The sequence below is a fragment of the Carassius gibelio genome, chromosome B8 (genome assembly GCF_023724105.1).
Source record: "Carassius gibelio isolate Cgi1373 ecotype wild population from Czech Republic chromosome B8, carGib1.2-hapl.c, whole genome shotgun sequence".
In the NCBI taxonomy this organism is placed as follows: Eukaryota; Metazoa; Chordata; class Actinopteri; order Cypriniformes; family Cyprinidae; genus Carassius; species Carassius gibelio.
In genome coordinates, this window is record NC_068403.1 from 12,651,145 (window position 1) to 12,665,042 (window position 13,898).

At 37.1% G+C, this 13,898-nt stretch overlaps 2 protein-coding genes across 3 annotated transcripts; both read left to right on the forward strand.

Annotated features, from left to right (window-relative positions):
- Positions 1–7,297: 7,297 nt before the first annotated feature.
- On the forward strand, positions 7,298–8,173 carry si:ch211-196c10.13 (class E basic helix-loop-helix protein 22). Its single transcript, XM_052564413.1, has one exon. It carries the CDS (start codon positions 7,522–7,524, stop codon positions 8,029–8,031), a length of 510 nt encoding a protein of 169 aa, XP_052420373.1. The 5' UTR covers positions 7,298–7,521; the 3' UTR covers positions 8,032–8,173.
- Positions 8,174–9,827: 1,654 nt separating this feature from the next.
- On the forward strand, positions 9,828–13,803 carry gid8a (GID complex subunit 8 homolog a (S. cerevisiae)). 2 transcript variants are annotated; one of them, XM_052563471.1, is made up of 5 exons: positions 9,828–9,914; positions 10,534–10,661; positions 10,776–10,972; positions 12,603–12,800; positions 12,975–13,803. In XM_052563471.1, the coding sequence occupies exons 2-5, from the start codon at positions 10,541–10,543 to the stop codon at positions 13,146–13,148; spliced, it is 690 nt and encodes a 229-aa protein (XP_052419431.1). In that variant the 5' UTR covers positions 9,828–9,914; positions 10,534–10,540; the 3' UTR covers positions 13,149–13,803. The 2 variants fall into 2 exon arrangements, with proteins under 2 accessions (XP_052419431.1, XP_052419432.1); XM_052563472.1 differs by having other exon boundaries at positions 9,855–10,448.
- The last annotated feature ends 95 nt before the right edge of the window (positions 13,804–13,898 follow it).

A 13,898-nucleotide genomic window follows, 5' to 3' on the forward strand; every position in this document is an offset into this window, starting at 1 on the left:
TGTAATCCAATTTCTAAAGTTGTGATATTGGTCATTATTAGAGAGGTTGCAAAGAAGATTTTATTCACTCCACCTTAAACATTCATTGTTGAGTTGAAGAGTGTTTACCTACAAGCATTGTGCTATAAGCCTTATATAAGCCTTATCCAGTAATGGTTGAATAGTTTGAAGATGGTAGCTTGCTTTATTAACTACTGTATGTGCACACCTGCCACTGGCTTAGACTGCTAGGCTGGACAGTCATTAAAATAAACAGCCAATAGATCAGCACACTGTGGTCAAACGCAGAGGTCTTTGGCATGTGTCTCGCATATAAATAACAGTATGATTTCCTAGAGGTTATAGAAAAATATTAAAATAGGTGTTGAATCTATGACTACTCAAAACTACTCAAAATATAATGCTATCACTTTTGTATGAGAGTTGAATAACCGAGTACAGGGCCATCTGTATTGATTGGCTGGCATCTTGTTCATCTCATCTAGATAACACAAGTAGAGATCTGGCCAGAAATAAAAACTTGAAGCAAAATTTATAGGCAGGCAACAGATTTGCATGAAATAAGGGTTTATTGACAGGTAAACAAAGAAAGTGTGGAAGGAAGTGACAGGTCTTGGCAGAGGATGATATATGCGGATTAAAGATTGAACAGTTTTGATATTTTAAAACCGTAAGTCCTATGTTTTGTATTGTATACATTAATGTCCTCCCGACTTGCCATTTTTGGCAATCTTTTTTTTTTTCTAAACAAATCCATACTTTTCAGTTTAATGCTGTATTTAAGTACACTCAATACACATTAGAAATCAAATACAGTTGCCATTGTTTTTACACAATTAGCAATACAGGACCAAACATGATAATGCAGGTAATGTTTGATTAGCCATTCTTTTCAGGATATACTATTGACCTTCTGTCTTTGGTTTTTCTGAGTCTTCAGTTTTGCAAAGGGGAACTAGATTTCTTTTTTATATCTGACATTTTACATTCTTCAAGCAGTGTAGTGTCTATATTACCATATCTCTATCGTATTCTTTGTTGTTTACAGTGCATGGCATGATTAAATTATGGGATTTAAGCATCTAATAGTCTTACATCTTCTCTTAAATCGTATTATTATATGAAAATGACCTCATATACCAGTAGAAATAGACTTAGTTATATTAAGAATAATAATAAGTATATATATTAAATTAGAACAGGAATTTCACATTCCTGTCAGCTCCCGAAATTAATATTCCTATCATGCGCCTGCAAACCAAGCGGCCTCAGTTCCTGTTCTGCTCTTTGGCTTTACTAGCCTTCACTCCGGATCTTCGCATCTCTGCTGCACATTTGCTAAACGACACAGGTTCGCCGTTGTAAGGCCCCTCTCTTGGCATTCACCGCGTGCCTTAATTGTATAGATATTAAATCAAGGTCCGCCGTGAACACGCAGAGTAGCGGGCCCATGTCACCTCCCTCCATGACGCGCGCACGCCAGAGAAGGCTGCTCTTCAAAGAGAACTGCAAAGAGGGATGTCGTAATGCGTTTTGACACTACGTCGACGACAAAACGTCAAAGTTAGAATCACAATAGTGCTTCTACATTGTTTCCTATTTCAATTTCGAGTGAAAGACAGTCAAATACCAACGCATATATTTGCGCAGAGCAGGCCAACCAGTGGCCTATTTTAACTCCCTTCAAGAGCTGCTCTGTATATGATTCTGCAGCCTCAATTCAAGCAGCCACAGCTATTGTCCTCCTTATTTTGAGGATCTGGGATTTATGTGCCTCAGTGGCAGTACGGTTAGGAATTCAAAAAGAATGTCATTGCCCAAATATAGCATATAATTAATAAACCGGTGTCGTATAGATCAATGAATTGCATTGCAGGCGACAGAATGAAAGCAATGAAGAAGGTATCCGTCTGAAGGGCGCGCATTGTTATGATTCTCACTCATTTTGCTGACCTCTGCAGTAGTGCATCCTTCAGACTACATCAAGTGTAAACAAAACACTTTTAAAATCTCAAAATGCACGATCAACTATTTTACAAAAAGCTGTCGACCAACCTTAATAATATAATATCACCGCAAAAACAAGCAAAATGACTGAAACACCATTAAAGTCCCCCGTAAACACGATGCTCCATTTTCTCCGTCGAGCATCTTTAGAGCTGCCGCCGTATCCCTCCTGCATCCCGCATCGAGCAATGGGGTCACGCCTGTCGTTTACCGCCTAAACACACCGACTGTATCCCGTTTTTAATCATTATCGTCTTCTGGTGTAGTGTTAAATGGCCTCGTTTGCGTCTTGGTTGCGCTGGTCCCTTCTGGAGAGATTATTGCTTCCTCGCGTCCCCGCACGCTCGCCCTCCTCTGCTGATAGGACTCCAGCGCGAGAGGATTACGTCGGGACACGGTGACGTCATGAGCCGCACCGAATGCCCCCTCCCCTCCCGTTAACCAAATCCCCATCAGTGCGGTGCCCTTGAAAACCAGTGAGACTGACATTCGGAGGACTGAGAGCCATTAGCGCCCTTTACGTTCAGTTGAGTTGCTGTAGTAACTTCCCAAAACTCCAGCAAACTACAGCTGCTGTTAGAAATGTCCCCGAGCACTCTAAACAATGTCTGCCATGGTCAGTTCATGGTTTATCACTTGCTTCACATGTAGCCTACTTTTGGCTCATTTATTTCTAGACTTTAGAGAGGAAAGCAACTATTCTATTCGGTCCCCACCGTCTCAAACCTGCACTTCCTGCAGATTCTGAGCTTTGGGTGGATGTAAAGGGTACATTTAATCTTATAGGCCTAATAGCTAAAAATAAATCTGAAATAGGTCAGCTAAATATTAAAATCCTTTTCAAAGAAATAAAAAATAAGTAGTAAAATACGCTTGTAGGTGCTGTTGCTGAAAGAGATTTGTGAGCGTTTTACAACTTTGCACCTTGTAATCTTAACTACTTTCATAGTTAAACGTTTGAAATCACTTTTTAGAAGTAAAAGCTATACATGCATATTCATTAAGGGTTCAGACTTTAATTTGAAAATGTGTAGGCCCAAGTTGCCAACTACCCTAGTTGCAGTCCAAATAGGCTACATTTGATGCCCACTACCCCAGATTCTTTGTTTGCACGAGTTTCCATGAATTATCCTAAAAAATGTGATTTGTAAACAAATAGGCCCATCTAATGAGAGCCAGTGGGAGGATAGGTAGTGAAGGGATTAGAATATTTAGGAAGCTTGTAGAAGCCCATAACCCATGTGCGATTTCATGGACCTGACAGCTTGCTGCAGTAGTCTATAATCCATCCACCATATTGAATTCTCCTAATTTCTAATCCCCCTCAATTATACTTTAAATGTGTAAAATCCCAGAATATATGCTTAACCGGGAAAACTACTTCCTTCTCCATTGTGCAAGGGAGGAGTTTTGGCTTTACATTACAATACCGGCCGGACCATTCATCGTGCGTGCCTGCCCTTCACCGGCCCGTCCACTCCGCCGCGCGACACGGCCCTCTCCATCACAAGATGACACCACTAATGAAAGTCTGTACAAGAGGGAGATTTTTGGTGAAGCAGGTGCACGATTTCGAGCTTTGTCATTGATGAGGGGTCAAGATAATGTAGATGAATAAGAGCTGAGGAAGCCCTTTGAGTTTAAGTAGGCTAACTGCCTGCACCTGCTACTACTGTCATGTATAGGCTATCTAACCCTGCTGTAGAGGTCAAAGAAGCCCCGTATTCTTTAAGGGATTATTAAAAGACATTTAAATTTGCTCATTTAAAAAATATATTGTTAGGCTACTGTACTGCATTGCAACAAGCCAATTTTGCTGACAAAAAAATATTTAGTCTATATAAAGCAATAATGAAACAAAATTCAAAGGCTAAAAGGCAACATACAAAAATATAAAACAACTTTGTTTGATGTTTTGGACACATATCATAATTAGAATGATTGCATATATAACATTATGAAAAATAGATGTTGTGAGAACAGAGCAAACACAATATTTTAATAATGGGATAATTAGGCAAAAAGTGGAATTATTAGGAAATAATAGGCAAAAATGAATATTCTGGACTAAATATATTTATTTTTATTTTATCCAGCTTTTCCCCCTTCACTGTCAGTATCTTCCTTATTACTTGAAATAATCCTTATTTCATCCTGTTTGATAATTCCTCTCTTACAGTTCTCTTTTTCTGCACCCATCATTTACTTCCACTGCCCCTCTCTCTTTCTCCCACCCTCCTTCTCTCTTCCTCTCTTCCTCCCACGTGTTTCTACATCACTCTCTTCAGTATGAGATCCACTCTGCCCTACATGTCTCAGCTGATTGGACCAGCTGCTCAACTCATGCTCACCATAGCAACTATTATTCGGTCGCCCAGCAACAGGTTTTAGTTTCACCCCACTTCTGACTCAGGGACCCCCATCTCCCCACAACCAGCTGTCCAGTGGGTGAATCTGCTGATAAGTGATAAAGTGTGAGTGTCTTTACTGGCCTCTGCAGTTTCACAGAGTAGGTCACATGGGTAGCTAAGATTCATAACAGGAGGGATGTGTTCCAAATCTGACTGATATTCTGATATAGCAATATTGTTGGTACATTTTGTACAAGTTTATACTGTACACACACACACAGGTGCATAATCTCAATAAATTAGAATGTCATGGAAAAGTTCATTTATTTCAGTAATTCAACTAAAATCGTTAAACTTGTGTATTAAATAAATTTAATGCACACAGACTGAAGTAGTTTAAGTGTTCAGCGTGTCATGGAATTGATCAGTTTGTGGCACTGCTGAGGTGGTATGGAAGCACAGTTTTCTTTGACAGTGGCCTTCAGCTCATCTTCATTGTTTGGTCTCTTGTTTCTCATTTTTCTCTTGACAATACCTCATAGATTCTCTGTTGGGTTCAGGTCTGGACAGTTTGCTGGCCAGTCAAGCCCACGTCACCATGGTCATTTAACCACCTTTTGGTGCTTTTGGCAGTGTGGGCAGGTGCCAAATCCTGCTGGAAAATGAAATCAGCATCTTCAAAAAGCTGGTCAGCAGAAGGAAGCATGAAGTGCTCCAAAATGTCTTGGAAAACGGGTGCAGTGACTTTGGTTTTCAAAAAACACAATGGACCAACACCAGCAGATGACATTGCACCCCAGATCATCACAAGTGATTTTGAGTTGAATTACTGAAATAAATTAATTTTCCACTACATTCTAATTTATTGAGATGCACCTGTATATACATACACCCATATATAAAACTGGGATAATTAAATATAATGAAATTTTAATATGGAAAAAAATTATATTATTATTACATTACAATATTATTTACCTATGATCTTTATTCAATCAATCCAATCTAATTCAACTTAGGCTATTTAACACAAAAACAGAATTCATAGAAATTGGCGGGCACCTTCAAGGGAAAATTCATCAGCAATATAGTGATGAGAGGGTGTGCTGTAATTTAAATTTTTACACAATAAAGGAGATGCAGAGATCACCCAGTGACTGATGCCTGACTGAGTGAAGTCACTGGGAGTTCCCTGCCTCTCCTTTATTGTGTCATCAGTCCCTCCTCTTCTATTGTTTTATGTTTGACAGATAAAATGGGACCCCATAATGATGAGGTCTTGTGATATATTTCTGGTCATGTGTCATTTACTAAAGTGAAGATCAAGCTATGGCTAAAGGCCATGTGCTAATCGATATTTTATTGCAATCTTTTGCAATCACTGAAGAAAAAAATGTGTAGAAACAATTTTCAGACAATTTTACCTCAGAAATTAAATAGATAGTTCACCCAAGAATGAAAATCAAGTAATTTATTACTCACCCTCATGTCGTTCCAATCCCGTAAGACTTTCGTTTATCTTTGGAACACAAATGTAGATATTTTTGATGAATCTGAGACGTAAATTGGCATTGAAGACTGACATGGAAGAGAAGAAATTGTTGAATAAAGTCCGTATTTTTGTTTTCTTTGTACACAAAAAAGTTTTCTTGTCGCTTCATAAATTTAAGGTTGAACCACTGATGTCACATGGATTATTTTAACAATGTTCTTACTATGTTTGAATATGCACCCATTTCTGCTTTGAATATGTCAGTTGCGTTGCTATCTATGCAGGGTCAGAAAGCTCTTGAATTTAATAAAAATCTTAATTTGTGTTCCAAAGATGATCAAAGCACACAGAAAACATTATAACCAATGTTTTTTGGTATGAATCTGAAAATTGTCATTTGTTTCTCCAGCAAAACCAATTTAATGAACGTGTCTATTAATAGCATGATTTTTTTCTATTTAAATGCAGAAATTGACTTTGGTATGCATATGATACACAATAGATGTATATCATATGTTCGAGAAAAGCTGTGTAACAAATGGCATATCATATATGCTGTATTATATGTAAAACATGTGAGTATCATATGTACACCAAAGTCCATATCTGTGTATTTCTGTTTGTATCTGGCCTAATATTTATACACATTTTCATGAGACCAGGCTTATTCAGCACTGCCAATGATGCACAATTTTGTTGTTGTTGTTGTTGTTGTTGTTGTTTTCTCAAAATATTTCATAGATTTTTAGTCTATCATTATTTTACATGTTTATGGCTAATAGAATCATGTTTGCATTTGAATTATTAGAATAAACAAATTAGGCCATCAGCTCTCATATTGAACAGATGTGTTTCTCCTTCACAAAATATTGCATTTCTTGGGGTGGGAGGAATATTGTCATTTATATCATTTTTGACTGACATAAAATCTGTTTATACAATGCGGACCAACTGTTCTCCTAAAATAAATCATGTGTTACTGTACAACTTTTTTTTGCATTTACTATTACCAGAGGCCTACTGTCATTCAGAAATAGTGTTTGTGTGCCCAGTTTCCTTCCGACTTTTTGAGCGAGAAAATGTCTCCACTCTCTTGCATGCACACACATGTTAGATTAACACCCATTAATAACTTGGCAAAAGCAAAGCCAGTCTTTTACATTCCTCACAAAGTCAGTTTATATGACAGAATATCACCAATAAAAATTATAAATCAAATATCAAATTCTCTGGAGCAGATTTTTAACCATTTAGCATACAAATGATAGAAATGACAATAAAAAATATTAAGTAAGTGAAATAATTAAATGGCCTATATCTTTAATTATTTGCTTTCATGTAATCTACAATTCTTTACTGACATTTAAAATGTACTCCCCAAAATATTCAGATTGAAAATTATGAACACGTGGGCTAAATGTTTATAAAAGCAAAATGCCATCTTACATCAAGTAAACATATTTTTAATATCATTGTTATTATGACTGTAAAACAATGCGCGTCCTAATAGATCAAAACAGCACCTGTTTGTTGTTTGTGTGACGGGACGCAGATTTGATTGGACAGACTGTTAATCCTTCAAAAGTTTCGACAGGTCAAATAGGCGTTTACTGCAGCAAACTCTAACGACAAGGGACGCGGAAAAATCCTACAGTCATATTTGCTGACAGAATGAACATCAGGAGAATGAATCCACTGCCGGTTGGTGACAAAGACTGTGAACTGCGCTTCCACATCTCTATGAGCAGCTCGCCCTACTGTCAGAGCCTCGGTGAAGGAGTTCCCACGCACCCCTACCCTGAATTAACATCGGGCCATCGCATAATCGAAGAGACAGCATCGGAGATGGACATAAAAAGTTTTCAGTGGCTGGAAAATGGATTTCACGGAGACTCGGTGCCCAGCAGCGGAACAGTCAAGAAGCCCAGAGCGCTGCGGCTGCTTAACAATGCGCGTGAACGGAGACGCATGCACGATCTTAACGACGCGCTGGATGACCTGCGAGCGGTCATACCGTACACACCGAATGAAAACGTAAAAAAACTCTCCAAGATAGCGACGCTGCTCCTGGCCAAAAACCACATCCTGATGCAAGCCCGGGCCTTGAAGGAGATGCGGAGGATAGTTGAGCAGAACATTACACGGAATATCATTATGACACCACATATCTTGTCAGATTGAGTATTTAGCCTATGTAAATAGTGTAACATGAACACTGTAAATAAACTGTGAAAAGGGATTCCTTTTTCGGAAGAATGTGAAATCTGAAGCCTCTTCCCATTTTTTGTAGCTTATGTTTTAGCTATTGTGAGATTGTAATCAAAATAAAAATGACATTTTCAAAAGGATGGAAAAGTAGCCTGAGTTTTTTTTTTTTATGTCGGCCTGTTTATTCATTTCATGTATGAATTTAAAACATGCCAAATCAGAAAATGCATCTAATCTATAGAAGAGCTTAAGCAGCTCAACATTAAAATGTATTTGTGGATGTATTTTGAAAAATGCAAAAATAGAGAATAGTTTTTAAAGCAAGAAAACCATGTGTTCCACAAAATAATTTTCTATGGTTGTTTTAAAGCAGGGTGTTAAAAAAACGGAAACCATAAAAAAGAACAATGGAAACTTGTACACTATGGAGATAACGAAAAATATAAAATCTGGGTCCAGTTGCATAGGAACTATGGTCAGCATGCTTTGAACTAGTCTGTAAGTCAAGGGTTAATGTGTTTGTAATTTTTTAGATCCAAATTAGACAAATATAATTTTTTGTTTTGTAAAAGACTTGAAAAGTTATGACTAGTCTTAAAGAGAAATATTAATTTAACCATTTATGCAATCACCCAAATATTTTAATCTTTATAACCTTAATGGGGCACAAAGAAACACTACAGCCCCTTTAAGTTGATGGTTTAAAAAATAAATATTCATACACTCAAAATCACTATAGCCTGCTGAATGTCAGTCTTTGATTCAAGTGATTTTATTAACAAAATAAATAAATATGAAATAAAATCACACAATACAAATATGTCACAGACAAAAGTTTTATTGCATCACCTGTTTTGTCTGAGAAATAACATATGGCGTGGTTCAACCTCAGATGACAAAAAAAAAAAAAAAAAAAAAAGGAAAAAGAAAATTCATTGGCTCCTGTGGTCATCATCAGCAAAATTTACTGGCTGTTGTCGTTTTAATCTTATGATGAGTGAAAGAAAACAATAGATGTATTGTACTGTACTGTATTATCAAGACATGTAGCAACAAAAATGTCCCCCTCCTTCTCCCCCTCCACCAGGGGGATTTCTCATCTGGTCCACATAATAAAGGTGATAGTCTCATTTAATCCCTAAATCTGAGACACAATCAATTATATTCTTCACCCATATTTTGATGCCCGTTTTGGAATAACAGCATTGTTAGATAAGAGGATTAGGCAAATTCGAGCTTGTTTTTGGAAGGTTTTAGAATAACAAGGTAAACCTTTAAAGGTTATTGTTATATCTCTTCATGAACAAAGCACTGAAATTGCTGGAGAATTTACAGTCAATATACTTGAAAGATATTTAGTCATTATTGCTAAGGTCGAGTTATTACATTTTGATTAGTCAGTAGGTCAATTTGAAGAAAGAAAGAAAGATGCACTGGTTAACTAGTCATAATAAGATCTATAATACATTTATAAAATAGATAAGGTGAATTTTCATTTCAAGCCGACTGTAAGGAAAACACTTACAGTAAAAAAGCTGACAGTTTTCGAATAGGCTTTGAACGCAATCTGCAATTTATATTAGTTCATCTTAAATAATTTCCAAGCAAATTAAATCGAATGAAATAACTAACTAAATAACTAACTAACAAACTAAACACTTGTTCCAGATATTAATGTTCCGTAAATTAAATAAAAAAAAAATCTGAACGATCTGGCAACCTTAGCAGCTTTGCCACAGCAACCGTGACGTCATTATTCTGACCAATCACTTACTTCCCCTCAAGTCTCGTTAAGAGTTCTCCATTGTTATCGCGTTATCTTCGGTGAGGCCCACCGTTATTTATAACCGTAAACAGTGAGTATTTTATCATTATTCTTCCTATTATGCGAGGGGAAAAACAACACGAATAAACAAGTTAAAATTGACATAACTGTTACTTTGTTTTTATGCGTGTTAATTTGCAAATGTTATCGTTAGAAAATAGCTGAACAAGCCCGTCAGCAAGTCTCGTGCGCTGCTGAGGTTCACTCGGGGATTGTTTGTTTTCATGCCTCGATAAAAGCAAAACTAATTCATGCGAAATCGCATACCTTAACAGCGAGGGTTTCATCATTTTAAATTTTAAACCCGTCAAGTGCATCACGGTCTCCGTTCCAATTTTGTTCGTCGCGTGCTCCGTTTACTGGCCATCGAGTCGTTGGCTGAAAGTCTATGTGATGTCTATGAGCAGAAACACCGCGAAAATATGAACGTGCATGGTGCAGTTCATTCATTTACCCTCAAACGCCTACATCAGAACCTTAGACTACATAAAAGCGAAAATAGGCGTCTTTTTTGATAATATGGACCGCAAGAATCTATCTGCTTCTCTGATAATAACATTTAAAAGTGAGTGCACATGTTTTTTTTATATTGGATGTGTGCAAAATGTTTTTTTGTTTTTACATGTCTTTACGTGTCGTGTTTACCACAGTACATCCATGATGAGTTATTCAGAAAAGACTGAGGATATTACAAAGGAGGAATGGATGGATAAATTGAATAATGTGCACATTCAGAGGGCAGATATGAACAGGCTCATCATGAACTATCTAGTAACAGGTAACGTATGTCAGTATTATCTTACAGTATAGTGCTTAATTAATGTCATATGCACAGATCTGTGTAAATGAAAAGGAATGAAACTTCCCCTCTGATCATGATTGTATTCCACAGAGGGATTTAAAGAGGCTGCAGAGAAGTTTCGTATGGAATCTGGGATTGAGCCTAATGTGGATCTAGACTCTCTGGATGAGAGGATAAGGATCAGGGAAATGGTTTTGAAAGGTCAGATCCAGGAAGCAATTGCTCTCATTAACAGCCTCCACCCTGATCTCCTCGACACCAATCGATACCTTTACTTTCACCTTCAGGTAAACTTCTGACCTCATATAGACATGCTGGGAGGGAGATATCTAAAGTCCTGATCACACCTGGTATTAAGATGTGTTTTAAATGTGTTTCCCCGCTTGGATTTCGTTTACAGTCCATATATGTTTTGTCACGCATAACTTTTGCAAAAGGCCTGAATGTGGCACACAAATATGAATACAAATCCATTACACTGCTTACATGCATAGGAAAGAGAATGAATGGTAACATAGGATGACCATTTTTCTTCTTTTTACTGAACATTTCCTGGCCTGGATTTCTAAATTGCCTAAAATGTCTGGGTTTTGGCTTTGTTTTCTCACACTTGCTAAAGGTAATTACTGAAAAGTAGTTTGACCAATAATGTTTAGACTTTTTACAAATAATTGATCAACTGTGGCATGCAAGAAGGTGGAATTTACAGAGAACAGTCAAAACAATGCAAATGCAAAAAATGTCACTTGTTAATAAGCATCAGTTTGTCACAGATTTTAGGGATTAATCTGCTATTTTCACAAAACTGTCTGAGAGTGAAAACTGGGAGGTTAAATTCATGATGTGTGAAACCTCCATAAGGTTACTGCAGTTTGAATCCCGATCTGTGTGTTTTGGCACAATGTAGCATAATATGAATAAAATACCATGTGTAAACCAGGCCTTACAGGGCATTTTGGAGAGCCATTGTAAACTTGGGGGTGCATCTATCCGATATTCGTGATCAGTATCGGCTCTGATACTGGTATTTTCTGCTGATCGGTATCAGTCAGACAAGCCCCACGAAAGGCACAAAACCATTATAAAGCACCAGAATGTTTTCATGGAGATTTCAAGTGTTCTGAAGCTGTTCCATGTAAGGTACAGATTAATATTGAAGTCTTTAAATTCATGTTCACATAAACTCTTCTTTCTGCTGCGGCTGTTTTTCATCCTCCATACAGCAATCAAACAGCCATTAAACTCTCTTCAAGAGCACACAATAACTGAGGTTTAAAACTGTTCAAAGAAAAGGCTCATTTAACTAACGCACAGATCTAATACGCTGCTTACCCCTTTGTACTAGTGATGTCCGATTCACGAACAAATCATTTGATTTAACCGGTTCTTCTTATTGAACTGGTTGAACCAGTTCACCAAATGTGACTGAATCGTTTAAACCGGTTCATGTCTCCAGTAAGCATTAATCCATTAGTTACTTAATTATTTACTTTTTTAACGTGGCAAACACTCCCTCTGAGTCAAAATAAAACAATATCCCAGAGTAATTATTTTACTCAAACAGTACACTGACTGAACTGCTGTGAAGAGAGAACTGAAGATGAACACGAGCCGAGCAGCTTGTGTGTTGTACTAATTTCTCTATGTGGACTCGGAGGACTGCGCAGCCTGAACACTATGACTGTGTTGTTTCAAGCTCATCATTCTGTCCACCTGTGATTTTTCAAGAATCTAGAGTATCTTTTGCTGCTGAATTATCCACTAACCTAGTTCATAATAGTTTTTTGGTCATATATAATGATTATATATTTTTTCATTTGTTATTTTTCATTAAAATGAAAAATTGAAAAGTGCTGAAAAGAAAACAAATCTAATAGTGAAACGTGACCTGACCCTTCCTGTGAAACTTTCTTGTAGCAGCAGCATCTGATTGAGCTTATCCGTCTGCGGGAGACCGAGGCGGCGCTGGAGTTTGCGCAGTCACAGCTTGCCGAACAGGGAGAGGAGAGCAGAGAATGCCTTACTGAGATGGAGCGAACACTGGCACTGCTTGCCTTCGACAACCCTGAAGAATCACCATTTGGAGATCTGCTCAACATGGTGCAGAGGCAGAAAGTATGTGTGATTTATTTGTGTAGAACATAAAAATCATAATGGGTCAGTGATCTTTGTTTCCATGACAGTTGGTTCTCCTGTTTATATAAAGTAAGTATGGTGGATTACTGTACCTGGTGTCAATTCTGGTCTCATTAATCCCTCCTTATTGCTGGTTTCTGTCTCCCTCTGTAGGTGTGGAGCGAGGTGAACCAGGCTGTTCTAGACTTTGAGAACAGAGAATCTACTCCAAAATTAGCAAAGCTGCTGAAGCTTTTACTGTGGGCTCAGAACGAACTGGACCAGAAAAAAGTGAAATATTCCAGAATGACAGACCTCAGCAAGGGCACCATTGAGGACCCCAAGTAGAGACTGTAATCCACATGGACACATTTGAATTGATTGTCTTATTTATGAACAGTCAGTGACTGCATAGCAAATATAAATCTATATCTAATGTTGTTTTTTTCTTGATGCTTCTATAAAAAGAAACTTAAGCAACAGTATATGATTTTATTTAAAACAAAACTAAAAACCTAAATTTTTATTGTAATCTACCATTTACTATGCTGGTAGCCTATTTTATGAAGAACATGTAATATTCCTATGGTACTGTTTTTACTCATTTTCAGTTTGTCACATGGGTTTTGTAACTTTTATTTTATTTTATTTATATTTTATGTCAACCTATTCACTGGTTTCACATACAGTAGTATGTCCTCATGGTTATATTAGGCTGCTTTTATGGGAAATATTAGCTCCTGGATGGAAAGAAAAAGACTGATATAATATAACTATCTTTTTCGTGGATCTGACAACTTCATTTTTTATGTATGAGAAGCTGCAGATGCTGATAATATGTGAGTTAAGGGTTGAGTTCTAGACCATCATTAAATAAGCTATTTTAATTGCAAAACAACAAATATCGTCATTACAGACTTAAAGCTTTATGTTTATGATTTTTGTCTTTCGTTTTTGTTCACATTTTGTACTGCCTGTTTGGGATAAAGTTGATTTCACAGTAGATTTTGTTTACTGGAGTTTTTCTGAATCAGGTTCTGAATTTAATACGGTACAATGTTGCATAATTAAACGCACAAGAGTTTCTACGTTCCTAGA

Bases quoted from the DNA above. Each gene is read 5' to 3' on its own strand.
- gid8a (XM_052563471.1), top strand. From the start codon at position 10,541: ATGATGAGTTATTCAGAAAAGACTGAGGATATTACAAAGGAGGAATGG. The intron at 10,662-10,775 runs GTAACGTATGTC...TGTATTCCACAG, and splicing joins CATGAACTATCTAGTAACAG to AGGGATTTAAAGAGGCTGCA. The intron at 10,973-12,602 runs GTAAACTTCTGA...ACTTTCTTGTAG, and splicing joins ACCTTTACTTTCACCTTCAG to CAGCAGCATCTGATTGAGCT.
- si:ch211-196c10.13 (XM_052564413.1), top strand. From the start codon at position 7,522: ATGAACATCAGGAGAATGAATCCACTGCCGGTTGGTGACAAAGACTGT.